Source organism: Macaca thibetana, chromosome 2 (assembly GCF_024542745.1).
Source record: "Macaca thibetana thibetana isolate TM-01 chromosome 2, ASM2454274v1, whole genome shotgun sequence".
NCBI lineage: Eukaryota > Metazoa > Chordata > Mammalia > Primates > Cercopithecidae > Macaca > Macaca thibetana.
The window spans coordinates 83,417,978-83,444,884 of record NC_065579.1 but is presented as its reverse complement, the minus strand read 5'-3'; the positions used below and the strand labels follow the sequence as shown (position 1 = coordinate 83,444,884).

At 44.9% G+C, this 26,907-nt stretch overlaps 2 protein-coding genes across 3 annotated transcripts in view; one reads left to right on the top strand and one right to left on the bottom strand.

Moving 5' to 3' along the window:
• The window catches only part of USP13 (ubiquitin specific peptidase 13), a 129,627-nt gene extending 122,525 nt beyond the window's left edge, over positions 1-7,102 (bottom strand). The window contains exon 1 of one of the 2 annotated variants that reach the window (XM_050780108.1): positions 6,707-7,102. In XM_050780108.1, the coding sequence (XP_050636065.1) occupies positions 6,707-6,874 (168 nt within the window). In that variant the 5' untranslated portion in view covers positions 6,875-7,102. The remainder of the gene's footprint in view (positions 1-6,706) is intronic. The other variant, XM_050780109.1, reaches the window with a different exon arrangement.
• Positions 1-26,907, top strand: part of MRPL47 (mitochondrial ribosomal protein L47) — a 195,995-nt gene that overhangs the window by 102,413 nt on the left and 66,675 nt on the right. The gene's annotated exons all lie outside the window — the stretch shown is intronic.

The window sequence follows — 26,907 nt, the reverse complement described above, 5'->3', positions numbered from 1 at the left end:
AATGTTTTGTTTGCTTGTCTTTTGAGACAGAGTCTTGCTCTGTCGCCCAGGCTGGAGTGGAATGGCAGGATCTTGGCTCACTGCAACCGCTGCCCCCCAGATTCAAGCGATTCTCCCTGTTTCAGCCTCCCGAGTAGCTAGGACTACACGCACCCACCACCACGCCTGGCTAATTTTTGTATTTTTAGTAGAGACGGCGTTTTGCCATGTTGGCAAGGCTAATCTCAAACTCCTGACCTCAGGTGATCCGCCCGCCTCCACCTCCCAAAGTGCTGGGATTATAGGTGTGAGCCACCACACCTAGCCAAAATGGTTTTAAACAGATTCTAGAGTCAGACAATCCGGATTCATATCCCAGCTCTACCACTTGCTCTCTATGTGATCTTTGTACTTGAGTTTCCTCATCTGCAAAATGGTAACAGTATAAAACATAGGTTTGTTGTGATGATTAAATAATGAGTTCATATACGTATAATAATATATGCAATAATGAGAAGGCTTGGAATGATGCATGGCACCTAGTAAGTGCCCTATCACTAGGTCTCAAACTTTGGCATGTTTCAGAATCACCCAAATTGCTTATTAACACACAGACTGCTACACCCCCACCCCCAGATATTCTGTTTCAGAAGGTCTGGGGTGGGACCCAAGAATTAGTAGTTCCCAAGACATGCTAGTGCTGCTGGTTCAGGGAGCACAGTTTGAAAACTGCTCTACATACATGTGAGATGTCATTATTATTACTGGCAATGCCTGAAAGAATACCAGGCACATCAATAAATATTTGTGGAAGAAAGGACAGAAAGAAAGATTCACTGAGCCCCTAACATGAAGTGTTCCCACAAGTAGATGGAGATCTCAAAATCTTTCCTGGTGGATATCTAAACCAGCCACTCCCACCAGGTCCCTGTCATCAGAGTTTTCCAAAGACTCCCAAGAAGACAAAGAACCAACAGTGACATCTCAATATTACTGAGCCATCTCAGAACTTCCAAAAATGGGAAAAAAGTTCCTTCTTACAAACCAGTCCTGATGCGAGAAGGGAAGAAGAGGTGGGGGTAAGGGGCAACCATTTATGCTGAGTCTCATATCCCCTCCAGTCACCTTTTTGGTTCAGCCACTGTGGGCAGCTGATTGTCATGCAGGTGCAGCCCAACAGTCTTAGCCTCAGCTGCACTGAGGACCTCTTGCTTCTCAGCTGCTGCTGGTCCTGCTCAGCCTGTCAAAATACTTCCCATTTGCAGACTCAGTGCCTACAAATACAGACTTGGAAGAGTGAGGGCTTCTCCACCCCTAGAACAAACCTTGACCAATGGGGGATGGGAGTCAGTGGATAAATACTGTACTCCCCTCTGCTCCATCTCAAGTGGACAATTCTGAGGCACACTCTGCAGTTACCCAGGGAGTCCTCAGTGAGGTTTAGCTCTAGCTGCCCACTGTGGAAGCCAGTTCCATACTCATTCTCAGAATGACTTTCTTTCTTTCTCTTTGTCACTATTCTCTTGCTCATAATTCCACTTCTGTTCCCTGGGATAACTTTCCAAAATAAACTGCCTTGTCTAAGCCTCCCCATTTTCAGTTGACCCAAGCTAAGAGAAGGCATAAACAGCTCCACTTACAATGCAAGTGGGCAGGGGGGCAAAATTAGCACAAGAGAGCAAACCATGAGGACAGACTAGAGCCGTTGTGCTGCATGACACAGACTACATAATGCAGGCATTCAAAGGAAAGGATGAAGTCTGAAGCAGAAGGTGAAGTTGAGAGAGAGCCCAGAAAAATGATCACAAGAGGAAGGTGGTCTTAGAAAAGGAAATGAGTTGGCCTGGTGCGGTGGCTCCCACCTGTAATCCCAGCACTTTGGGAGGCCAAGGTGGGTGGATCACGAGGTCAGGACTTCAAGACCAGCCTGGCCAACATAGTGAAATCCCGTCTCTACTAAAAATACAAAAAAGTAGCCAGGCGCGATCGCGGCATCTGTAATCCCAGCCACTTGGGAGGCTGAGAAAGAAAAGGAAATGAGTCTTACACATGGACAAGCCAGAGACTCGCCTCACTGGAATTGACCACCTGGAAACTGAAGAGACACAGGACCAAAGTACATCCAGATAAATGAGCAGCTCAACAACCAAAGAGATGAGAGGAGATTTCCATGCTGGTCCAGGGAGGCTTACAAGCAGAAGTGTGAACCAAGACATCCCTCCTCCACTTAAGCACACAAAACTTCCTACATAACCCCTGACAACCAGACTCTCGGGCTTACAATTTGTGATTAACTCTTTTTCTTTCTCTCTCTCTCTTTTTTTTTTTTTTTTTAGACAGAGTTCTAATAGATAATTTTAGAATTTTTGTATTTTTTTTAGTAGAGATGGAGTTTCACCACGTTGGCCAGGATGGTCTTGATCTCTTGATGTCGTGATCTGTCTGCCTCGGCCTCCCAAAGTGCTAGGATTACAGGCATGAGCCACCACACCCGGTCATGACTGACTATTTTGCTTTCTTTTTACTTCCTTCTATTCTTCTCTCTTTCCTCCTTTTTTATTTTTTTATTTTTTTTTATTTTTTTTTGAGACGGAGTCTCGCTCTGTTGCCCAGGCTGGAGTGCAGTGGCGCAGTCTCAGCTCACTGCAACCTCCACCTCTGGAGTTCAAGCAATTCTCCTGCCTCAACACCCCCCCAACCCCTACTCCCCAGTAGCTGGGATTACAGGTGTGCACCACCATGCCCAGCTAATTTTTGTGTTTTTAGGAGAGACGGGGTTTTACCACGTTGGCCAGGCTGGTCTCGAACTCCTGACCTCAGGTGATCCACCTGCCTTGGCCTCCCAAAGTGCTGGGATTACAGGTGTGAGCCACCTCACCTGGCCTTTCCTCCTTTTTTAAAGCAAATGTGAATGTGATTACTAATTGGTCAGACACACTTTATGTATTAATTTATTTAATCCACAAAACAACCTTTTGAGATAGGTTGTTATTGTCTCCATTTTACAGATGGAGAAACTGGGGCTCAGAGAAGTTACACACTGGGTGACAGAGATAGGATTCAAACACTGCCAGTCTGGGCTCTCTCCTTCACATTTGCCCCCCACAATGAAGTCATCACATTCTATGTGATAATCCCCCTGATTCCTTTCTCAACATTTCCCATATGTTTTACCCTCACCATGTGCAGAGCCTGTAACTCCATGGAATTCATATATTTCCAAAGCATTCACTGAGTTTGTGGTATATATACCAGATGCTAGACCAGCTGCTGGGAATAACACAAAGTCCCCACTCTCCAGGAAGGTCACACTCAAAGGCAGAGACAAGCACGTGAACATGTCGCTGGGGGTTAGACAGGAGTGCTTACGGGGTCTAGTGGGAGGCAATATGGAAATGATTCATAGAGCCAGAACCACTTGAATTCAGTCTTGTAAAGAAGCTCCACTGGGAAGGTACATTACAGACCTTGCACAATGAACCAAACCATGGAGAGGTGAACCTACACGTCAAGGTGGGAGGGTGGGCCCAGGATGAAATCAAAGATGTAGGTGAAAAACAAATTCTCGCTCATCCCAAAATAGCTGTTATTGAGCAGCTGCTATGTGTTAAGCCCTAGGAGGTAGGAAGAAGAGAATAGAGATACTAATACACTACTCATATCCCGCAAAGGTGAAGAATGGCAAAGGTCTACAGACAGTGCCTCAGACAGGGTGGGTACATCACAAAGATTTGTTGATTCACAGTCTTTCTCCAACATCATTTTAAATCACATGACCAAGAATAGCTTTCCGTAACTGACCATATTTCCATATAAATCAAGACCAAATGTTTTCCAGATTCAGGCCCCCATCGTCTACTCTCTACTTGGTTCTACCTCACTTCTTGCTGCTTGCCAAATGTATCTTTTTATTCCAAATACATTTCAGGCAAATTAGTGGGAAATATTCACACTTTATATCTCCTTTGCACACATAATTTCCCTGGCCTGGAATATTGATCTCCCTTATTTTCTAGCCATCTTTGTACATAACCTTTTTCAAAAGTAACCAATGCAGGGATGATTTTTTTTTCCACTCAGCTGGTTTTGGCCTTTTCCCTAAGACATCCCATGGCGCTTGTGGATTAAAGTTTCTGGTGTGTTTAGCACTAATGGATTTTGCTCTCTATGGTCCTTACAGTCATGCATGTATGAGATGGCACATAGTAGGTGCTGAAGAAACCCTTATTGGACTCACAGTGTAGTGTTACATACCATAACAAAATACTGGCTGGTTGCAGTGGCTCATGCCTGTAATACCAGTACTTTGGCAGGCCAAAGTGAGTGGATCACTTGAGGTAAGAAGTTCGAGACCAGCCTAACCAACATGGCAAAACCCTGTCTTTACTAAAAATACAAAACTAGCCTGGTGTGGTGGCACACGCCTGTAATCCCAACTACTTGGGAGGCTGAGGCAGGAGAATCGCTTGACTCCAGGAGGCGGAGGTTGCAGTGAGCTGAGATCATGCCATTGCACTTCAGCCTGGGCAACAAGAGCAAAAATCCATCTCAAAAAAAAAAAAAAAAAAAAACTTCTCATTATCAAGCACTGTGCTTTAAGATAAATATTATCAAACCTTCCTTCCCTTCCTCCCCGAAACATAGATAATGAAATATACTGATTCATCAGCCTTGTAAATTAATCCCAGTCTCCCACAAGGAACTGCTATGATGTGACTGAAATCATCAGTCTACACTGGACGAGATGTTTCTAGAATAGTAACATTCTAGAAACACACACAGTAAGCTCCCAATAACTATTTGTGGAAGTGAATTTTAAAAATCAGCCTTTTTTTCCACACCTGCTATCCACTACATTATGCAGCAAAAACTTCCAAGAGCAAAGTTTGTAAACAGAATTTGAAGAAGAGCCCAAATCAAACATGGGGAAAGTCATTTGACCCCACTTTCCATGTCATGCTATCCTAAAAGACTTAAGCCACTTTCTTCCTCGTGGAGGTAACAGTCTGTCAATTGCTTAGGTTAGTTACCACTATCATCCCTCTCCAACTTTAGGAACTGCCCAACACTGGCCATACAATCTGAAAATGACATTTTCAAATAATTTATGGATAACATACTAAGAAAGGACTGCCGATTCTCACATTCCACTCTGGATCTTTTCGAATTAAAAAAAAGTAAGCAGTCAAAAAATAAGTTAGGTTTTATCCCTCAAATGATATGTAATTACCATAAATAAAAAAACTAATGTCACAGAGAGGATACTAACTCTGATACTCCAATGTGTATCGAGCAAAAATGCTTTGCAGCCAGCCAAAATCAACCCACAGATAATAAAGGAAACTTTGGAAATGTTGCCGCTCATTTGGACTTTTCTTTTCCCCTCTGACAATACTCCACATACTATGAATCAAAGGTATTGGACAATTGCAAGACCTGCCTCGGTCCATCCAATCCATGCGCCTTCCAATGCATTGAGATCTGCCGGGTGACATATGAGATCTAAAGTGGGTGGATAAAAATAACTTGGTCCTCAAAAAGACATGATAAACGCCAGACAGCTGAGTCACTTAGAAGCCTATTTTGACTTTTGAAAGGGACATTCACCCTCCTGCTGCTTCTCACACTTTCACATAGAACCAGGTGAAAACCACCACCAACCGCCCCGGGTAGAAGGCGGCGATCCCTCTCAGCTTCCTCCTCCATTCTCCGAGGTCACGACTCGGGATTGAACTTTTAATAATTTATACTTGAGCATGTCAGTCCAAGTGACTCATTTAGAAGGGTAAGGGGGAAAGGCTTAAGAAAACCATCACAATCCAGTAGATCCCCTATTTCTGCTGCCCGATTGGAGGCACCGGAAGGTTTCGTCTGCCTTTTTTTTCTTTTCCTTTTTCTTTTTTTTTTTTTTTTTTTTTTTTTTTTGAGACGGAGTCTCGCTCTGTCGCCCAGGCTAGAGGACAGTGGCGCGATCTCGGCTCACTACAGCCTCCTCCTTCCCGGTTCAAGCGATTCTCAAGCCTCAGCCTCCCGAGTAGCTGGGACTACAGGCGCCCGCCACCACACCCGGCTAATTTTGGGGGGTTTTTAAGTAAAGACGGGGTTTCGCCATATTAGCCAGGCTGGTCTCGAACTCCTGACCTCAGGCGATCCGCCCGCCTCCGCCTCTTAAAGTGCTGGTATTACAGACGTGAGCCACCGCGCCCGGCCCTGACATTCTAAAGGCAAGAAAAGGAGTAGGATGAAATGGGAAGTGGTGGAAGAAAAGCTCACAGAGCAAATCAGAATTGTCCAGGAGTGGGGATCCCTGAGCAAAGCAAGTGGTCCCAGAAAAGGAAGGGCTGTGTGTCCGGGGGTGTGGGGGAATCATCCCGTCCACCTACCCGCCCTGCGCTCTGCCCCGGAGAGGACGCAAACGATCTGCAACGTGCAGTTCGGAACAGGGAACTCTTGGACCTCATCTATCTTTAAACGGCGGCGGGGCTGTGTGCAAGCTGCTGGGAATTGGGCCCTTCCAGCCTGGGGAGGCTGGAGGAGCAAAGCCACCAGTCCTCGGCTGCAGCAGCCCTGGGGCGCTCACTGTCTGCCGAACTGCAGTGCTCCTGAGCCAATTCTGCCGCCCAGAGAAAGAGAAGAGGTCCCCGGCCGCCACTGCGCATCTTCTCCCCCGGCTTCACGTGCCGCAGGCCGCCGGCCCCGCGACCCTCCCCCGAGGCGCCTCACTTACGGGGGAGTCGTAGGAGAAGGCGCACTCGTTCTTGTAGACCCTGTCGCCGGACCTGGGCACGCGGATCGTGGGCATGTGGGGCACCAGCAGCTCGCCGATGTCTCCTGCAGCCATCTTCCGGCCTCCGCTGCCGCCCGGCATGCCGAACAGGGCGCCCCGGCGCTGCATGGCCTCGGCACGCACAGGAGCCGAGCGAGCCGAGCCGGAGCCGGAGCGCGCTGTCCGCCGGCGGCGGTGGCGCCAGCGAGCGGGCGGACGGGCGGGCTGCGCGGGCGACCGCAGCCGGGCGAGCCGGGGCGGGCGGGGAGAGCGGGCCGCAGGGCGGGAGCGGGCACCGGGGGCTCGGGGCGGGCGGGCGACGCTGCTATTTTTAATCCAATGGCGAGTCTCCGGCCCAGCTGCAGCGTCAGGCGGGGCTGGGGAGCGCCAGCCGCAGCGCGCCGGGGAGGGGGAGCTGGAGAGGGGCCCTGCGAGCGGGCCGGGCTCGGCGGCGGGGGGCGGAGGGCGAGCCCCTGAGGCGTCGGCGCGGGAGCCCGAGCGGGCTGGCGGCCGACTGCGGCGCGGGAGAGCCCCGGGAAAACACCACGTAGGTGTTTTCTATCCCGAACTCTTGGCTTGCAGAGGGGCAACTCCGAGGAGGCAAACACAAAGAGCAGGATTGGGGGTTTTAAAAACCGCTTGCTTTTAAAACAGCCAAAGACTAGAGCGGTGACGTCCCCGGATTGGGTAGGGGCAGGACTCGATGTGCAAATCTGGAATCTAACGTGAGGCTTAAATCTAAATTTGCGCCATGCACTTCGGTGTTTCCCCACTAAGCTTCGTTCCTTACTTTAACATCCAAAGCTCAAAAATAGAATAGAACAAGATCGAGTGAGGATAGAGGGTGTGTGTGCGTGTGTATAATAATAATATAGGTTTTCTTACATATTGGAGGAAGTCAGGGATGGTCAAGATTTTTTCAGGGCGTCGGGAGGCTTTCTATTTTTCTCGGCCTTTGGAGTATCTTCTATGTGATTCAAAGTTCCCATGTCGAACATTCAGTGGCCTGATTTGAGGATTTTGTAGGCAAACATACATATTCCTGTCTTACTCATCAGTTCCTCAAAATCAATGATGAATGGGATTGGGCTGGGGGGTTGATCATTTGCAAGCAGAGCATGTCTCCCAGCGTACTCTCATTTTCTCCAAAAAACTCATAAGACGGTTTTAGTGACATAGAGGTTCTCTTAACTACACCCAATATATATATTCATAGCAGGGTATCCAGTTAATGAAACGCGAAAGAGCGAGAAATAGTGAACCAAAACGCTAATTTTTGTAAACTTCTCCCAGATCAGACAGTCCTTAAGTTCTTTTTTTTTTTTTTTTTTTTTTTTTCTTACATTATTTATCTGTTAACTCTCCCTGGTTCTCCAGACCTGTCTCGAGATTTCCATACCCTCAAGCAAGCCTGGAGCGCACCACACTTTCTTATAACTCATCACTCCCAAATGCTATCTGTTGGAAACGGAGGAGGTGGCATTTTTTTCTTGTCTAGAGCAAAAAATCAGACACTATTGTCATCTTCATCATTGGGGCAGATACTCTCAGCGAGCTTTTGCTTTGAATTTAGTCTCATCAGCTTATTACCTTTCAGGTTCATGGATGATGTTTTCTCCAATTACAGAGATAGACTTGGTTTTACGAAACTTAAAAATTTAATCTTAGATTAAATGCAAATTAAATCAGTGAGACACTGTTTTTCATCCGTTGGGCTGATAAAGATATATTGAGTTAGCATGGGTTTGGGAAATAGACCCTCATGCACATTGTTGGTGGGGATAAAAACGATAAACCTCTTTGGAAGGAAATGTAATAATACCAGTCATAACTTTATATGTGCATACTGTTTTCCCCAGCATTTCCTTGTCTAGACATTTATGCAACAGATAAATTCAGGCTATGTAAAGATATTTGTTAGAGCACTGTTTCGAGTAACAAACGTCTGGGGAAAACCTAAAGATCCTTCTGTAGAAAGTGGTTAATAATACAGTACCATTGAAAAGAATGAAGTTGCTCTACATGTGCTGATGTGGAACAATCTCCAGATTATTAGTAGATGAAAAAAAGCAATTTAAGCAAACTAGTGTATAAAAGCAAGGAATACATGCAAGGCTGATAATATGCAATGGGCACTTTGGCACGTCGTATGTACCATGGGCCTTCCTTCCAGTTGGTTGTACCTGTGGGAAATATTTTTAATGTAGCCCTTTAAGATATACATATGTGTATGCATGCCCACTTGTTTGGCTTTAGGATGTCTCTAGAGCAATACACAAGAAACTAGTGACAGTAAGGATCTGTGGAGAAGAACACAAAGCCTGAGGTTAAAGGAGAACTTACTAACTGATATGGTTAGGCTGTGTCCCCACCCAAATCTCATCTTGAATTCCCACGTGTTGTGGGAGAGACCCAGTAAGAGGTAATTGAATCATGTGGGCAGGTCTTTCCCTTGCTGTTCTTGTGATAATGAATAAGCCTCACAAGAGCTCATGATTTTACAAACAGGAGTCTTCCTGCACGAGCTCTCTCCTGTTGTCTGCCTCTGTGTGAGACCTCCCTTTCACCTTCCACCATGATTGTGAAGTCTCCCCAGCCACGTGGAACTGTAAGTTCAAATAAAACTTTATTTTGTAAATTGCCGGGTCTCAGCTATGCCTTTGTCAGCAGCGTGAAAACAGATTACTATACTACCACTTTTTAGCTTTCTGTATGATTCCATTTGTATTATGTGCAAGCATTGCTTTCCCCCACCCCCACCCCCCTTTCTTTTTTGAGATGGAGTCTCCCTCTGTCGCCCAGGCTGGACTGCAACAGCGGGATCTCAGCTCACTGCAACCTCCGCCTTCTGGGTTGACGCGATTCTCCCGCCTCAGCCTTCCAAGTAACTGGGACCGCAGATGCACGCCACCACACCCAGCTAATTTTTTATTTTTTATTTATTTTTGTTAGAGACGGGGTTTCATCACGTTGGCCAGTCTGGTCTTGAACTCCTGACCTCAGGTGATCCACCCACCTCAGCCTCTCAAAGTGCTGGGATTACAGGCGTGAGCCACCACGCCCAGCCTCAAGTATTGCTTTAAAAATTAATTAAAACTCAGCCGTCGGTCTCCAACACGAGCGCTGCCTATAACTCACCACGCTCCAGCAGAAGAAGGGGTCTAAGTAAGGAGATCTCTATACCAGGGCTGGTACAAAGCTGACTGCCCAAAAATCAATTGGTGGTAAAGAACCCAGGAAGCAATCCCAGCACTCTGGGAGGCCGAGGCGGGTGGATCACGAGGTCAGGAGTTCAAGACCAGCCTGGCCAAGATAGTGAAACCTCGTCCCTAGTAAAAATACAAAAAAAAAATAGCCGGGCGCCGTGGCAGGCGCCTGTAATCCCAGCTACTGGGGAGGCTGAGGCAGGAGAATAGCTTGAACCTGGGGGGCGGAGGTTGCAGTGAGCCACGATCGCGCCACTGCACTCCAGCCTGGGCGACAGAGTGAGATTCCATATCCAAAAAGAAAAAACCCAGGAAGCAACTAGCTACAAACGCCACAAGCGTGCGCCCTCTACTGGACAAGTAAAGAAACCTCATCATTACAGACCTGGTACTGGTACTGTGGCACTGTGGCACTCGGTGAAATTAGACGTTATCAGAAGTCCTCTGAACTTCTGATTCGCAAACTTCCCTTCCAGTGTCTGGTGCGAGAAATTGCTCAGGACTTTAAAACAGATATGCACTTCCAGAGTGCAGCTGTTGGTGCTTTGCAGGAGGCAAGTGAGGCCTATCTGGTTGGCCTTTTTGAAGACACCAACCTGTGTGCTATCCGTGCCGAACATGTAACAATTATGCCGAAAGACATCCAGCTAACACACCACGTACGTGGAAAATGTGCTTAAGAATCCACTATGCTGGGCACGGTGGCTCATGCCTGTAATCCTAACACTTTGGGAGGCTGAGGCGGGCGGATCACCTGAGGTCGGGAGTTCAAGACCAGCCTGACCAACATGGAGAAACCCCATCTCTACTAAAATAGAAAATTAGCCCGGTGTGGTGGTGCATGCCTGTAGTCCCAGCTACTCAGGAGGTTGAGGCAGGAGAATCGCTTGAACCCGGGAGGCAGAGGTTGCAGTGAGCCGAGATTGCGTCGTTGCACTCCAGCCTGGGCAAGAAGAGCGAAACCCTGTCTCAGAAAAAAAAAAAAAAAAAATCCACTATGATGGGAAACACTTTATTCTGAAAAAAAAAACAAACACACACACACAAAAAATTCTCTTCCTCCTATTATTGGTAGTTCTGAACATTAGATTTTTTTTTTCCATGGGGTTAAAAGGTACCTAAGTACATATGATTGCGAGTGGAAAAGGGGACAGAAATCAGGTATTGGCAGTTTTTCCATTTTCATTTGTGTGTGAATTTTTAATATAAATGCGGGGACATAAAGAATTAATGCGAGTCAAAATGTTTCAGTGAACAAGTTTCAGCAGTGCAACTTTATAATAATTTTAATAAACCTGTTAAATTTTTGTGATAATGCCTGCATTTGGATTTTTTTAAAACAACTAAATTTCTTATTGACAGCAACTAAATGGTGTTTGTAGCATTTTTATCATACAGTAGATTCCGTTCATTCACTATACTTTCTGAGTTGTCCTACATGCAAGTACATTTTTTGGTTGTTTTCTGTTTGTTTGTTTGCTTTTGTTTTTGAGACAGAGTCTCACTCTGTCACCCTGGCTGGAGGGCAGTGGTGTGATCTCGGCTCACTGCAACCTCCGCCTCCCGAGTTCAAGCAATTTTCTGCCTCAGCCTACTGAGTAGCTGGGATTATAGGAGCCCGCCATCATGTCCGGCTAATTTTTGTATTTTTAGTAGAGACAGGGTTTCACCATCTTGGCCAAGCTTGTCTTGAACTCCTGACTTTGTGATCCACCCATCTCGGCCTCCCAAAGTGCTAGGATTACAGTCATGAGCCACCGCAACCAGCCCAAGTTTTTAATGTTGTCTGTCTTCTATGCCGTTCCTGTAAGTTTGCTATTAAAATATATTAAACTATAAAAAATTAATTAAAACTCAATTGTAAAAGCACTACAAGTTCAGTGACTAGTAATAGTAATAGAAATTGAAGTTGCAATGCATTCCAACTTTTTTCATATAATGGCACACATTGAAAATGATATTTGTACAACCCACTGAAACAATCAGTCAAGGATGCATCTTGCAGCCAGAACCTACTAATATGAGGACTCTGATCACCGTAGGTCCCACCCATGGCCTCTCAGAGCACTGAGGAGACACCACACCTGAATCCCATCTCTGTGTACCAGAATGCCAATGGCACACCAGATGGAAAGTTCTACTCAAACCAGGGAAAAATAGAAAACATCTAAACAGAGAGAAATTATTAAAGTAGACACATCTACTCAAAGATGCTTATACAAACTTAAAATGATAATTATGAAAATGATTGATTTAATGCGTTTATAGAATGCTGCTTAACATGCTTGCTATGCTTATATAACATTATTGCAACTGGGTAAAAATAAATATCCATTTTGACAAGACTGGAAAATTTAAATATGTTTGGGATTAGGTTATAAGATTTTGTTTCTATTTTCAAAATGTTTCCAATGATATCGCATTTGTTTTGTAATATAAAAAGATATTATTTGGGCGCGGTGGCTCATGCCTGTAATCCAGCACTTTGGGAGGCTGAGATGTGCGGATCACCTGAGGTCAGGAGTTCGAGACCAGCCTGATCAACAAGGTGAAAACCCATCTCTACTAAAAATACAAAAATTAGCCAGGCATGGTGGCAGGTGCTTGTAGTGTAGTCCCAGCTACTCAGGAGACTGAGACAGAAGAATTGCTTGAACCCTGGAGGCAGAGGTTGCAGTGAGCCATGATCGTGCCACTGCACTCCAGCCTGGGTGATGGAGCGAGACTCCATCTCAAAATAAAAAAAAAAGTTATCAAGACAAAAATGTTAGTAAAAGAAGTTTCACTGCAGTGTGACCACTGTCTTAATCATGACGTTTTAGGAAAACATCTGGTTCAATTACTGGAATATTTAAACTTAATTTTGCAGATTCTACATATGAATTTTTTTTTCAGAGATAGGATCTCACTCTGTTGCCCAGGCTATATATCACAGTGGCACAATCAGACCTCACTGCAGCCTCAAACTCCTGGGCTTCCAGTTTCCAGTGATCTTCCCGTCTCGACCTCCTCAGCAACTGGGACTACAGGCACACACCACTGTACCAGGCTAATTTTTTTCTTTTTTTAGAACCAGAGTCTTGCTGTGTTGTCCAGGCTGGTTCTGAACTCCTGGGCTCATGTGATCCTCTCACCTTAGTCTCACAAACTGCTGGAATTACAGGTGTGAGCCACTGTGCCCAGCCTACATATGAATTTACAACTATTTTACTACGAGGCTAGTTTCTGTATGTGAATCCCAGTCAATGAGCAAGAGGAAAGAAGATAATGGGTAAACAATTTTCCAACATAAATTCAAAGTCTTACTACAGAGGTTTTAGGAGACATGAAGACTATGAACTGACTTTTGCCACATCAGGGTGTCAGGCCCCCAAGTCACTCTACTGCTCCAAATTCTCCTCTCACGATCCAGGGTGGAGCCCAGGCTATGATAGACTGAAAGATAGACGGAGGCATTCAAGCGCCTCTTACACCCAGCAATGATCCGTCTTTCAGACTGTACCTCCCACTCTTACACATCTTGTGAGATTAGCTTACTCTTCCATAGCCTTTATGAAAGCTCTCCCCTTTTATTTCTATCTTTTCAATCCTTTTAAGATTTAGTGTTTTCTGGCCAGGCACGGTGGCTCTCTCCTGTAATCCCAGCACTCTGAGAGGCTGAGGCGGGCAGATCATGAGGTCAGGAGTTTGAGACCAGCCTGGCCAGCATGGTGAAACCCCGTTTCTACTAAAAATACAAAAAATTAGCCGGACATGGTGGCGCGTGCCTATAATCCCACCTACTCGGGAGTTTGAGGCAGGAGATTTGCTTCAACCCAGGAGGCAGAGGTTGCAGTGAGCCAAGATCACACCACTGCCCTCCAGTCTGGGCAACAGAGTGAGACTCCATCTCAAAAAAAAAAAAAAAAAGAGATCTAGTGTTTTCTCCATGAAGCTTTTTCTAACTGTTCCCATCCATAGGGATCAATCTTAAAACAATTACAGCCCCCATTGCCTGTTGTATTCATCATTGGAAACTGCCTTATGACCTCTGTTGTACTGTTATTTAATTAGTCTTGGTTCTGTTTCTTACATCTGTATGTAGAAAGCAAATCCTTTAAAAGAAGTTATATTTCTTAGTATCCTTGTACATTATGGAAGCTCAGTGTTTGTAGAATATTGCCTCAGTGTTTGTAGAATATTGCCGGCTTATATCCTTGTACATTATGGAAGCTCAGTGTTTGTAGAATATTGCCTCAGTGTTTGTAGAATATTGCCAGCCTATATCCTTGTACGTTATGGAAGCTCAGTGTTTGTAGAATATTGCCTCAGTGTTTGTAGAATATTGCCGGCCTATGTCCTTGTACATTATGGAAGCTCAGTGTTTGTAGAATATTGCCAGCCCATTTCAGGCACTCAATAAGTATCTCCCAAATGAATGACTCACATCAGTGACATTGTAATAAAATTGTTTTACAGTCTGCATTGTGTCTTTTAGGAAAATTAATTGTTGCACAAATGTTATTCCAAGAACTGACAGAGGTTACATTAAAATGTGATGTAAATATTAGTTACTATGACTAATGTCAAAAAGGGGAATTGAGAAAATCTACAGAGAACAAAATCTTAATTATTTTAATACATACAATAACTCTTGATCTCAGATGTCTTCCAATAACATGCAGGGATCCTAGGAAGCCATATATGATGAGACTCACTATGGAGGCATACCCACAAAATTTTCTATAATAACCAGTGCAAGAAGCACTGGTTACTAAGTGTAGAACACTAAGGCACTGGTTAAGAAATGTATGCGATTTTCTGTTTGAGAGAATTCTGAGTAGCCATAAAAATCATATGGCATGAGAATATTTATTGACGGCCACGTGGTGGCTCACACCTGTAATCCAGCACTTTGGGAGACTGAGGCGGGTGGATTACCTGAGGTTAAGAGTTCAAGACCAGCCTGGCCAACACAGTGAAACCCCATTTCTACTAAAAATATTTTTAAAAATTGGCCAGACGTGGTGGCACAGACCTGTATTCCCAGCTACTCAGAAGGCTGAGGCAAGAGAATTGCTTGAACCCAGAAGGTAGATATCACACCACTGCACTCCAGCATGGACAACAGAGCAAGATTCTGTCCAAAAAAAAAAAAAGTATTGATATGGAAAGATGATAACCATGATAAAAAACTTCAAAAACAGACTATAAATAAACATATACACTATTATCTGCTTAAATACATAAACACATGTCATATTTATAGCACAGAAAAAAGACTAGATTGGAATAGGCTGTGTGCTAGCAGTGGTTATCTCCAGGTGATAAAATTATTTTTGTTGTTGGTTTTTTCTTTGTGCTTTTATTTTTCAACTTAGTCTTTTGCGTTAAGTATCCACTTTTTTTGTTGTTGTTGAGACAGAGTCTTGCTCTGTCGCCCAGGCTGGAGTACAGTGGTGCAATCTCGGCTCCCTGCAGCCTCCGCTTCCCAGGTTCAAGCAATTTTCCTGCCTCAGCCTCCCAAGTAGTTGAGATTACAGGCACACCCCACCACACAAGGCTAACTTTTTTATACTTTTAGTACAGACGGGGTTTCACCATGTTGACCAGGCTGGTTTCGAACTCCTGACCTCAAGTGACCTGCCCACCTCAGCCTCCCAAAGTGCTGGGATTACAGGCGTGAGCCACCACGCCCAGTCTTTTTTGTTTGTTTGTTTTCTTTTTTTTTTTTCTGAGACAGGGTCTCACCCTGTCACCGTGGGTGGAGCACCATGGCACAATTTCGGCTTACTACAGCTTTGACTTCCTGGGCTCAAGCAATCCTCCCACCTCAGTCCCCCAAGTAGCTGGGACTACAGACACTCACCACCATGCCTGGCTAATTTTTGTATTTTCAGTAGAGACTGGGTTTCACCATATTGTCCAGGCTGATCTTGAACTCCTGAGCTCAAGTGATCTGCCCTCCTTGGCCTCCCAAAGTGCTGGGATTACAGGTGTGAGCCAGTCACACCCAGCTGAGTATCCACCTCTTTTTGTGAATAAGAGGGAAATGTTAACTTTATATACTGCCACTGATTACATCAATTTTCATTTTCATCTGCCATCTTTCTTATCTGCTTCCCTCTTTCACTGTTTATTTAAAAGTAAGCAGGTTTCTGCTATTAGGTTTATAAGTGAGCCACCTAGCTACACCTAGGTTCACAGGAATGAACAAACTCCTTGAGCAGCTCTTAACATCAGGTTGAGGTAAGCTCTTATTCAGCTTAAGAGGAAATGTGAGATGTCTGTTCACATTTTCTGGTTTCATGCTGTGAAAGACTCCCCACAGTCCTTCCAGGAGCCTGACTCACAAGATACAGAGGCAGTCAGATTGTCTTTCAGACCTTCCTCATGCCCACCACCAGTTCCATGCACACACAGGAAGTCTTGTCCTCCATTCAGGTACAGAAGCTCAGAGTGGACACAGTAATAAAATATTAACCATGGGACCAAAGGTTGCTTTTCAGATTTCCCAATAAATGGGTCAAAGCAAGCTATTTAAATATGATACATATTGCCTCCAAAATCCAAAGAAGCTCACCAAAGAGTTCCTCATTCTTTTCTGTTTTGTTTTTATTTGTGAGATGGAGCCTTGCTCTGTCACCCAGGCTGGAGTGCAATGGCGCGATCTCCGCTCACTGCAAACTCCAACTCCCGGGTTCAAGTGATTCTCCTGCCTCAGCCTCCCAAGGAGCTGGGATTACAGGCACCCACCACCATGCCCAACTAATTTTTGTATTTTTAGTAGAGACGGAGTTTCAACATATTGGCCATGCTGGTCTTGAACCTCTGACCTCAAGTGATCCTCCCACCTCGGCCTCCCAAAGTGCTGGGATTACAGGCATGAGCCACCGTGCCTGGCTGAGTTCCTCATTCTTAGTGGTAAAGCACTGAAGATGATGAACTTGACCTTGAGTAAGACAGTAAAGTTGTGCAGCATACCCTCAGGTAATGGCAAACCTGCTTCTCCTAATGCGGAAAATGCTTTCACCAGATGAGCAGTGGCAAACCGAAGGCCTGCCAGGAGATATATTAATTTGCTTCAGTGAGGAGACATCCCTAGGATATTAACCAAATTGAAATCACCACCTTGTTAACTTTACCATAACCCATCATCATTCTCTATTCTATTTAAAGCCAAAATATAGGGTGGGAATATAATAGAATCACGAAGTCTGTTTCTTCTGGATCTTTGGTAATGGCATAAATTCCTGCAGTTCCACTAGGATTACAGTATTGTTTCATATTTCTATTTTGTTAGTGAAGGGGAACTCCAGTTCATCCTCTTGGTCCTTCTTACTGTAGCAATTACTTCACAGGTCAGGGAGCCAATGTGAAGATTCTAGAGTTTGTTGCAGCTATGAATTCCAACAATACTTTCAGGAACTGTGGTACAGTCACAGGATGAGCTTAGGGACCCAGTGGGCCTACCATGAAATGAACTAGGGTCAGAACCCCATATATACTCAGCCCCCAATACGCCTCCATGCTGGCAGATGGGAATGGCATTCCAACTGGCTCCAGGTTTGCTCTGAGCCAGTTTTGCTGTAAAATAATTGGAGAGCACAGTCACTAGGGGAGTGGCTGCAGAGAAGGGCAGGAGGAAGTTTCACACTGCTCATATATATTTTTGTAGATGGGAGTCTCGCTATGTTGCCCAGGCTGAAGTGCAGTGGCTATTCACAGCCTCCAACTCCTGGACCCAAGTGACCCTCCCATCTCTGCCTCCCACGTAGCTGGGACTGTCGGCACACATCACCACACCCAGCTATGCACTGTCCATATTTGATAGTTCTGCAGCATCTTTCCTCAAGGAACACTGCCTCTCCTTCAGTCAAGGAACTCTGGGTGTGCCAACTAACTCCTGGCTGTGATCATGACTATCTAGCATGGTGGCTCTATTCAGACGTCTGCTTGCTGAGCTTGGGGAATGGTGGGATATGAGATCTTAGTGGTATGCCCACTGCTTACATTCCTGGGACCCCCATAATGAACCACAGCCAGAGTTATCTGTGAATGAGCCATTCCCTGAGATTTCTTAATCACATTTAGACCACTGCCTAATATCATAACCACCCCAGCTTTCCTCCTGGTAGTAAATCACTACCAGCTACAATGTCCACCCAGGACTTCCCCCCATCCACACAGGGATCAGAAAGCCCACATGGGTAAATCCTGTCACCAGCATTCTGGACTAGCTGGAATCATTAGTAACTTGCCTTTGAAAGATTCTAGGCTGGGCACAGTGGCTTATGCCTCTAATCCAGCACTTTGGGAGGCTGAGGCAGGCAGATCACTTGAGGTCAGGAGTTCAAGACCCACCTGGCCAAAATGGTGAAACTGCATCTCTACTAAAAATACACACACAGGCCAGGCGTGGTGGCTCACACCTGTAATCCCAACACTTTGGGAGGCCGAGGCGGGTGGATCACCGGAGGTCAGGACTCAAGACCAGCCTGGTTAACACGGTGAAACCCCGTCTCTACTAAAAATACTAAACATTAGCCAGGCATGGTGGCACGCACCTGTAGTCCCATATACTCAGGAGGCTGAGGCAGGAGAATCGCTTGAACCCGTGAGGTGGAGGTTGCAGTGAGCCAAGATCGCGCCACTGAACGCCAGCCTGGGCAACAGAGCGAGACTTCATCTCAAAAAAAAAAAAAAAATACACACACACAAAAATTAGCCACGCATGGTGGCAGGCGCCTGTACTCCCAGCTACTTATGAGGCTGAGGCACGAAAATAGCTTTAACCTGGGAGGCAGAGGTTGCAGTGAGCCAAGGTTGTGCCACTGAACTCCAGCCTGGGCTACAGAGCAAGACACTATCACGACGAAGAAAAAAGAAAAGAAAAGAAAAAAAAAAAGATTCTAGGCACAATGAAAATATCTCTTATGGAGCAAATTCAGCATTTCTGTCTTTTGAGTCCCTTCCCCTATGTTATGCCAAGGAATTTCTAGCCCTTTGTCATCATTAAGCAGACAGGAAATGAAAGAGCTGAAATCCAAAACTCTAATGCCTGCCCTCAAGAAGTTTATAGTTTTATAAAAGGGCAAAGTTTAATACGTGACTGTATTAGTCCATTCTCACATTGCTATAAATAAATATCTGAGACTGGGCAATTTATAAGAAGAGGGATTTAATTGGCTCACAGTTTTACAGGCTGTACAGAAAGCATGGTTGCATCTGCTTCTGGAAAGGCCTCAGGGAGCTTTTACTCATGGCAGAAGGCAAAGTGGGAGCAGGCATCTTACATGTAAAAGCGGGAGCGAGAAAACAAAGTGGGGCTGAGGCAAAGTGGGAGCAGGCACCTTACAAGCAAAAGTGGGAGCAAGAAAACAAGGTGGGGCTGGGTGTGGTGGCTCACCTCTGTAATCCCAGCACATTGGGAGGCCGAGGTAGGTGGATCACCTGAGATCAGGAGTTTGAGACCAGCCTGGCCAACATAGTTAAACTCCATCTCTACTAAAAATGCAAAATTAGCCGGGCATGGTGGCACATACCTGTAATCCCAGGTACTTGAGAGGCTGAGCCAGGAGAATCGCTTGAACCCAGGAGGCGGAGGTTGCAATGAGCCAAGATTGCACCACTGCACTCCAGCCTGGGCAACAAGAGTGAAAACTCCATCTCAAAAAAAAAAAAAAAGAAAGAAAGAAAGAAAAGAAAAGAAAAAGAAAGGAAGGAAAAGGAAAGGAAAGGAAGGGAAGGGAAGGGGAAGGGGAAGGGGAAGGCAAGGCAAGGCAAGCCTAGGCAAGGAAAGAGGTGCTACACAGTTTTGAATGTGCAGATCTCACAAAAACGAATTCACTATCCTCAGATCATGAGGATAGTACCAAGGGGGATGGTGCTAAACCATTCAAGAGAAATCTGTGCCCCCCCCACACCCGGATCCAATCACCTCCCACCAGGCCCCACCTCCAACACTGAGGATTACATATCAATATGAGATTTGGGTGGTGACACACATCCAAACTATATTAGTGACATAAATGAATAAATAAGATAAGACAGTATGGAATCCAGGCCCATGTGGTATATTACAGTGTTTATTCAACTTACTTATTTCTGCCTGTCCCTTCTCAGGCTTACCTATGGGCCAAGTATTTTATTCACATCAGTATCATCAAAGGTTACTCTTCCAATCTGGATTCTTGGAAACGGAAGACACGTGATACCAGCAGGGCTCAGGCGATCCAAAGCTAACTCTCAGCCCTTAAGACCAAGAAATAATTGTTCATTATTGAAGCCACTGAGATGCTGGGATTGTTTGTTACCACAGCAGAAGCTGACTAATCCAGACTAAAATGGCATTCAAGTTTTCTGCTAAACTTTATTCCTTTTTCTGTTATTTCCCTGACAAAACGCAATGTCTTTTACACTATTTTTAGACTGTCCCTGTTCTTTTTCTATTTTTGAAGAATATGAACAAAAAAGTTTCTGTAAACTGAACATTAGCTCACTCAAATATAACTAAATGACTCTCAAAATGTTCCACCACAGTAGTTTTAAAAACAGAAACAATAAAGCTGGGTGCAGTGGTGACGCCTGTAATCCCAGCCTTTCGGGAGGCCAAGGCAGGTGGACACAAGGTCAGTAGTTCAAGACCAGCCTGGCCAATATGGTGAAACCCCATCTCTACTAAAACTACAAAAATTAGCCAGGCACAGTGACAGGTGCCTGTAATCCCAGCTACTCGGGAGGCTGAGGCAGGAGAATCGCTTGAATCCAGGCAGCAGAGGTTGCAGTGAGTCGAGATTGTGCCACTATACTCCAGCCTGGGCAACAGAGTGAGACTCCGTCTCATGAAAACACACACACACACACACACACACACACACACACACACAAAACAGAAACAATGTGAAAAAGTCAAGAAATCAAGTCATAACAAAGTTACAAGAAATAAATCATACAAATCATCCAAGATTTTTGTATTCAGAATTACCACTGTAAATACTCCATGAACAGCCAGGTATGGTTGTATGCCTCTGTGGTCCCAGCTGCTTGGGAGGCTGAGGTGGGAGGATCTCTTGAGTCCATTAGTTTTTGGCTGCAGTGTGCTATGGTCACACGACGGGACCATAGCATGCTACACTCCAGTCTGAGCAACATATCGAGACCCCATCTCTAAAAATAAAAATAAAAAATAAAAGTGAATACTACATGAACTTGATTCCAGATACAGTGTCTCTCTATGTGTATCTATTGATAGAAAGGTGGATGGATGGTTGAATGGCTAAAAAGAAATGGGAGCATGCAATACCTGAAGCCAGACTGATTTTTCTACCTTATAAATGATGTGATCTTTCTGCTTAGAAAATTTCCCCCTCATCCCCATTTTTAAGCTCTAAAATGCAATCATTTAACCAAGACATGTCTTAGTGTCTATTGTTTCAATATTTCTGACTGGGTGCAGTGGCTCACGCCTGTAATCCCAGCACTTTGGGAAGCCGAGGCGGGCAAATCACGAGGTCATGAGATCGAGACCATCCTGGCTAACATGGTGAAACCCTGTCTCTCCTAAAATACAAAAACTTAGCCGGGCATGTTGGCACGTGCCTGTAGTCCCAGCTACTCAGGAGGCTGAGGCAGGAGAATCGCTTGAACCCATGAGGTGGAGGTTGCAGTGAGCCAAGATTGTACCACTGCACTCCAGCCTGGGTGACAGAGTGACACTCCATCTCAAAAAAGAAGAAAGAAAGCCTGAGGCGTGTGGGCCTGTTTAAAATGGAGACAATGTGGAATACAGCAAACCCACACTGCTGAACATGTTGACTGCTGTCTCTATCTTCTCCTTCAGTTCCATCACCTAGAAGGTGTTTGATAAAGGCAGTGTCTCCAACTGCAGAGTGCTTTATTTATTTATTTATTTTTATTATTATACTTTAAGTTCTAGGGTACATGTGCACAACGTGCAGGTTTGTTACATATGTATACAGGTGCCTTGTTGGTGTGCTGCACCCATTAACTCATCATTTACACTAGGTATATCTCTTAATGCTATCCCTCCCCCCTCCCTCCACCCCATGATAAGCCCCAGTGTGTGATGTTCCCCTTCCTGTGTCCCAGTGTTCTCATTGTTCAATTTACACCTATGAGTGAGAACATGTGGTGTTTGGTTTTCTGTCCTTGTAATAGTTTGCTGAGAATGGTGGTTTCCAGCTTCATCCATGTCCCTGCAAAGGACATGAACTCATCGTTTTTTTTATGGCTGCATAGTATTCCATGGTGTATATGTGCCACATTTTCTTTTTTTTCTTTTTTTTTTTTTTTGAGACGGAGTCTCGCTCTGTCGCCCGGGCTGGAGTGCAGTGGCCAGATCTCAGCTCACTGCAAGCTCCGCCTCCCAGGTTTACGCCATTCTCCTGCCTCAGCCTCCCGAGTAGCTGGGACTACAGGCGCCTGCCACCTCCCCCGGCTAGTTTTTTGTATTTTTCAGTAGAGACGGGGTTTTACCGTGTTAGCCAGGATGGTCTTGATCTCCTGACCTCGTGATCCGCCCGTCTCGGCCTCCCAAAGTGCTGGGATTACAGGCTTGAGCCACCACGCCCGGCCACATTTTCTTAATCCAGTCTATCACTGATGGGCATTTGGGTTGGTTCCAAGTCTTTACTATTGTGAATAGTGCCACAATAAACATACGTGTGCATGTGTCTTTATAGCAGCATGATTTATAATCCTTTGGGTATATATCCAGTAATAGGATGGCTGTGTCAAATGGTATTTCTAGTTCTAGATCCTTGAGGAATCGCCACACTGTCTTCCACAATGGTTGAACTAGTTTACAGTCCCACCAACAGTGTAAAACTATTCCTATTTCTCCACATCCTCTCCAGCATCTGTTGTTTCCTGACTTTTTAATAATTGCCATTCTAACTGGTGTGAGATGGTATCTCATTGTGGTTTTGATTTGCATTTCTCTGATGACCAGTGATGATGAGCATTTTTTCATGTGTCTGTTGGCTGCATAAATGTCTTCTTTTGATAAGTATCTGTTCATATCCCTCACCCACTTTTTGATGGGGTTGTTTGATTTTTTTCTTGTAAATTTGTTTGAGTTCTTTGTAGATTCTGGATATTAGCCCTTCGTCAGATGGGTAGATTGCAAAAATTTTCTCCCATTCTGTAGGTTGCCTGTTCACTCTGATAGTAGTTTCTTTTGCTGTACAGAAGCTCTTTAGTTTAATTAGATCCCATTTGTCAATTTTGGCTTTTGTTGCCATTGCAACATGGTAGCAGCTACCATGCCTGGCTAATGTTTTTTTGTTTGTTTGTTTGTTTGTTTGTTTGTTTTGAGGTGAGGTCTCGAAATGTTGCCCAAGCTGGTCTCAAACTCCTGGGCTCAAGTGATCCTGCCACCTCGACATTCTTGCTTGCTGTAGGGAATCCATGATGCTATGATTATCGTGTTTAAAGAAATCAAAGACAAACTTCAAAATACCCAAAAGGGGCTGGGCTCAGTGACTCATGCCTATAATCCTAGCACTTTGGGAGGCCAAAGCAGGCAGATCACTTGAGGCCGGGAGTTCGAGACCAGCCTGGCCAACATGGTGAAACCCCATCTCTACAAAAATACAAAAATTAGCTGGGTGTAGTGGTGCACACCTATAATCCCAGCTAATCAGGAGGCTGAGGTAGGGGAATCACTTGAACCTGGGAGGCAGAGTTTGCAGTGAACCAACATCACACCATTGCATCCCAGTCTGGGCGACAGAGCCAGACATTGTCTCGGGAAAAAAAAAAAAAAGGAACTGAAGGCTACTTTCCAAATAATTTCATTTTGTTGGCATTAATTATATTTTATTACAATTTAATTAGTACATCAAGCAATTTCATAAACAGAGTCAAATTGCCAAGATCTGGAATACTGAGCAAAGGTATAAGGTCTGTGCTGAATGGGAAATGCTTTTTGAGAATGGCATTGCTCAAAAGACTTTGAAGGTGTTGAAAGAAACTGTCATAAAATCCTACCATCAGTCTGACAAGACACGAACTCTTTAAGACTTTAGGATGGCCAGGCGCAGTGGCTCACGCTTGTAATCCCAGCACTTTGGAAGGCTGAGGCGGGTGGATCACCTGAGGTCAGGCATTTGAGACCAGCCTGGCCAGCATGATGAAACCCCATCTCTACTAAAAATACAAAAAATCAGCCGAGCATGGTGGCGCCATGCCTGTAATCCCAGCTACTTGGGAGGCTGAGGTAGGAGAATTGCTTGAACCTGGGAGGCAGAGGTTGCAGTGAGCTGAGATGGTGCCATTGCACTCCAGCCTGGGCAACAAGAGTGAAACTCTGTCTCAAAAAAAACCCAAAAAACAAACAAACAAAAAAAACAGGACTTTAGGGCCTGAGAAAATTGATGCCCTCTCATGCTGTCCAATGGGAGTGTGAATTGTTACAATGTTCCAGGAGGGCAACCTTGAAACATGTATCAACAGCGTAAAAACACTCTTTGACTAAATGTTTTTCTTCTAGCAATTTATACTAAGGAACCAATACCGATGCATACAAATATGTAGCTATGAGATTAGAAATAAAATAAATGTCAGAAAAGTGCGGGTGATTATGGGGTGATTGTTAAAGAAATCATGTACTTCCAAGAGAAAGGAGGAGAGTGCTGGGCACTTAGGGGACAGAGGTTCCAAGTGAGAGTCACTTTACAACATGCCAAGACCTAATTCTGTCACTTCTTTCCCAAGACTAGTGGACTTTTTATTTATTTTCTATTCATTTTAAAAATATGGGCTGGGCGCAGTGGCTCACGCCTGTAATCCCAATACTTTGGGAAGCCAAGGTGGGTGGATCACTTGAGGCCAGGAGTTCGAGACCAGCCTGGCCAACATGGTGAAACCCTGTCTCCACTAAAAATACAAAAAATTAGCGGGACATGGTGGAACTCGAGTAGCTCACCAGCTACTCACAAGGTCAGGAGTTTGAGACCAGCCTGGCCAATATGGTGAAACTCCGTCTCTACTAAAAACACAAAAATTAGCCTAGCATGGTGGTGAGCACTTGTAGTCCCAGGTATTTGGGAGGCTGAGGTAGGAGAATCGCTTAAACCCAGGAGTCGGAGGTTGCAGTGAGCCGAGATCGCACCACTGCACTCCAGCCTGGGCAACAGAGCAAAAACTCTGTCTCAATAAATAAATAAATAAATAATAAAAATATGGTATAACTTTTATTAGATGTAACTTTAGGGTACTTACTTTATTTAAACTTTCTGAGCATCAATTTTTCTTATTTAAGTGACGATAGTGATATCTACACTGAAGCCTTATTGTAAGAAATAAATAGCTGGGCACGGTGGCTCACACCTGTAATCCCAGAACTTTGGGAGTCTGAGGTGGGCTGATGACGAGGTCAGGAGACTGAGACCATCCTGGCCAACATGTGAAAACCCATCTCTACTAAAAATACAAAAATTAGCTGGGCGTGGCGGTGCGTGCCTGTAATCCCAGCTACTCAGGAGGCTGAGGCAGGAGAATCACTTGAACCAGGGAGTCAGAGGTTGCGGTGAGCCGAGATCACGCCACTGCACTCCAGCCTGGCGACAGAGTGGGACTCTGTCTCAAAAAAATAAAAACGAAAAAGAAAGAAAGAAGATAAAATACTCAACATGTTTAGTTCATGTTTGCTACATATTGGACTCAATAAATAATAGCTAGTTTTTATTTTTTGTTTTTTAGACAAGATTATAGCTCACTGCAACCTTAACCTCCTGGACCCAAGGGGTCCTCCCACCTCAGCCTCTCAAAGTAGCTGGAACTACAGGTGTGAGCCACGACCCCGGGCTAATTTTTTTGTTTTGTGTTTTTTGGAGAAACCTGGTTTTGCCATATTGCCCAGACTGGTCTCAAAGACCTGGGCTCAAGCAATTCACCCACCTCAGCTTCCCAAAGTGCTGGGATTACAGGCACGAGCCACCGCGCCCAGCCTGATAGCTAGTTTTAATTTATTTAAAAAATAATGTAGGCCAGGCATGGTGGCACAGGCCTGTAATCCCAGCACTTTGGGAGGACAAGGCAGGCAGATCATGAGGTCAAGAGATTGAGACTATCCTGGCCAACACAGTGAAACCCTGTCTCTACTAAAAATACAAAAATTAGCTGGGCATGGTGGCACGTGCCTATAGTCCCAGCTACTTGGGAAGCTGAGTAGCTAAGATTACAGGCATGTGCCACCATGCTTGGCTATTTTTTGTATTTTTAGGAGAGATGAGGTTTCACCATGTTGGTCAGGCTGGTCTCGAACTCCTGACCTCAGGTGATCCCCCGTCTCAGCCTCCCAAAGTGCTGGGATTATAGGCATGAGCCACCGCGCCTGGTCACGATGTTCTCTTATATAACCACAGTACATTATCAACTCCTACATTCACTCTGATATAATACTTTTATCTAATCCACCTTCCATACTCCAGTTTTTGTCATTTGATCTAACACATCTCTCACTCTACCACAGGATTCAGTGTAGTGTCAGGTATTGCATTTACTTGCATGTCTTTTTATCTTCTTTTTATATGGAAGATTTCCACAGCCTTTCTTTGTCTTTCATGATATTCACTTTTTTTTTTTTTTTTTTTTTGAGATGGAGTCTTGCTCTGTCACCTAGGCTGGAGTGCAGTGGCGCGATCTCAGCTCACTGCAACCTCCGACTCCTGGATTTAAGCGATTCTTCTACCTCAGCCTCCCAAATACCTGGGACTACAAGTGCTCACCACCATGCTAGGCTAATTTTTGTGTTTTTAGTAGAGACGGAGTTTCACCATATTGGCCAGGCTGGTCTCAAACTCCTGACCTTGTGATCTGCCCGCCTCGGCCTCCCAAAGTGCTGGGATTACAGGTGTGAGCCACCACACCCAGCCTTCACTTTTTTTTTTAAGAGACAGGGTCTTGCTCTGTTGCCCAGGCTGGAGTGCAGCGGCATGATCATAGCTCATT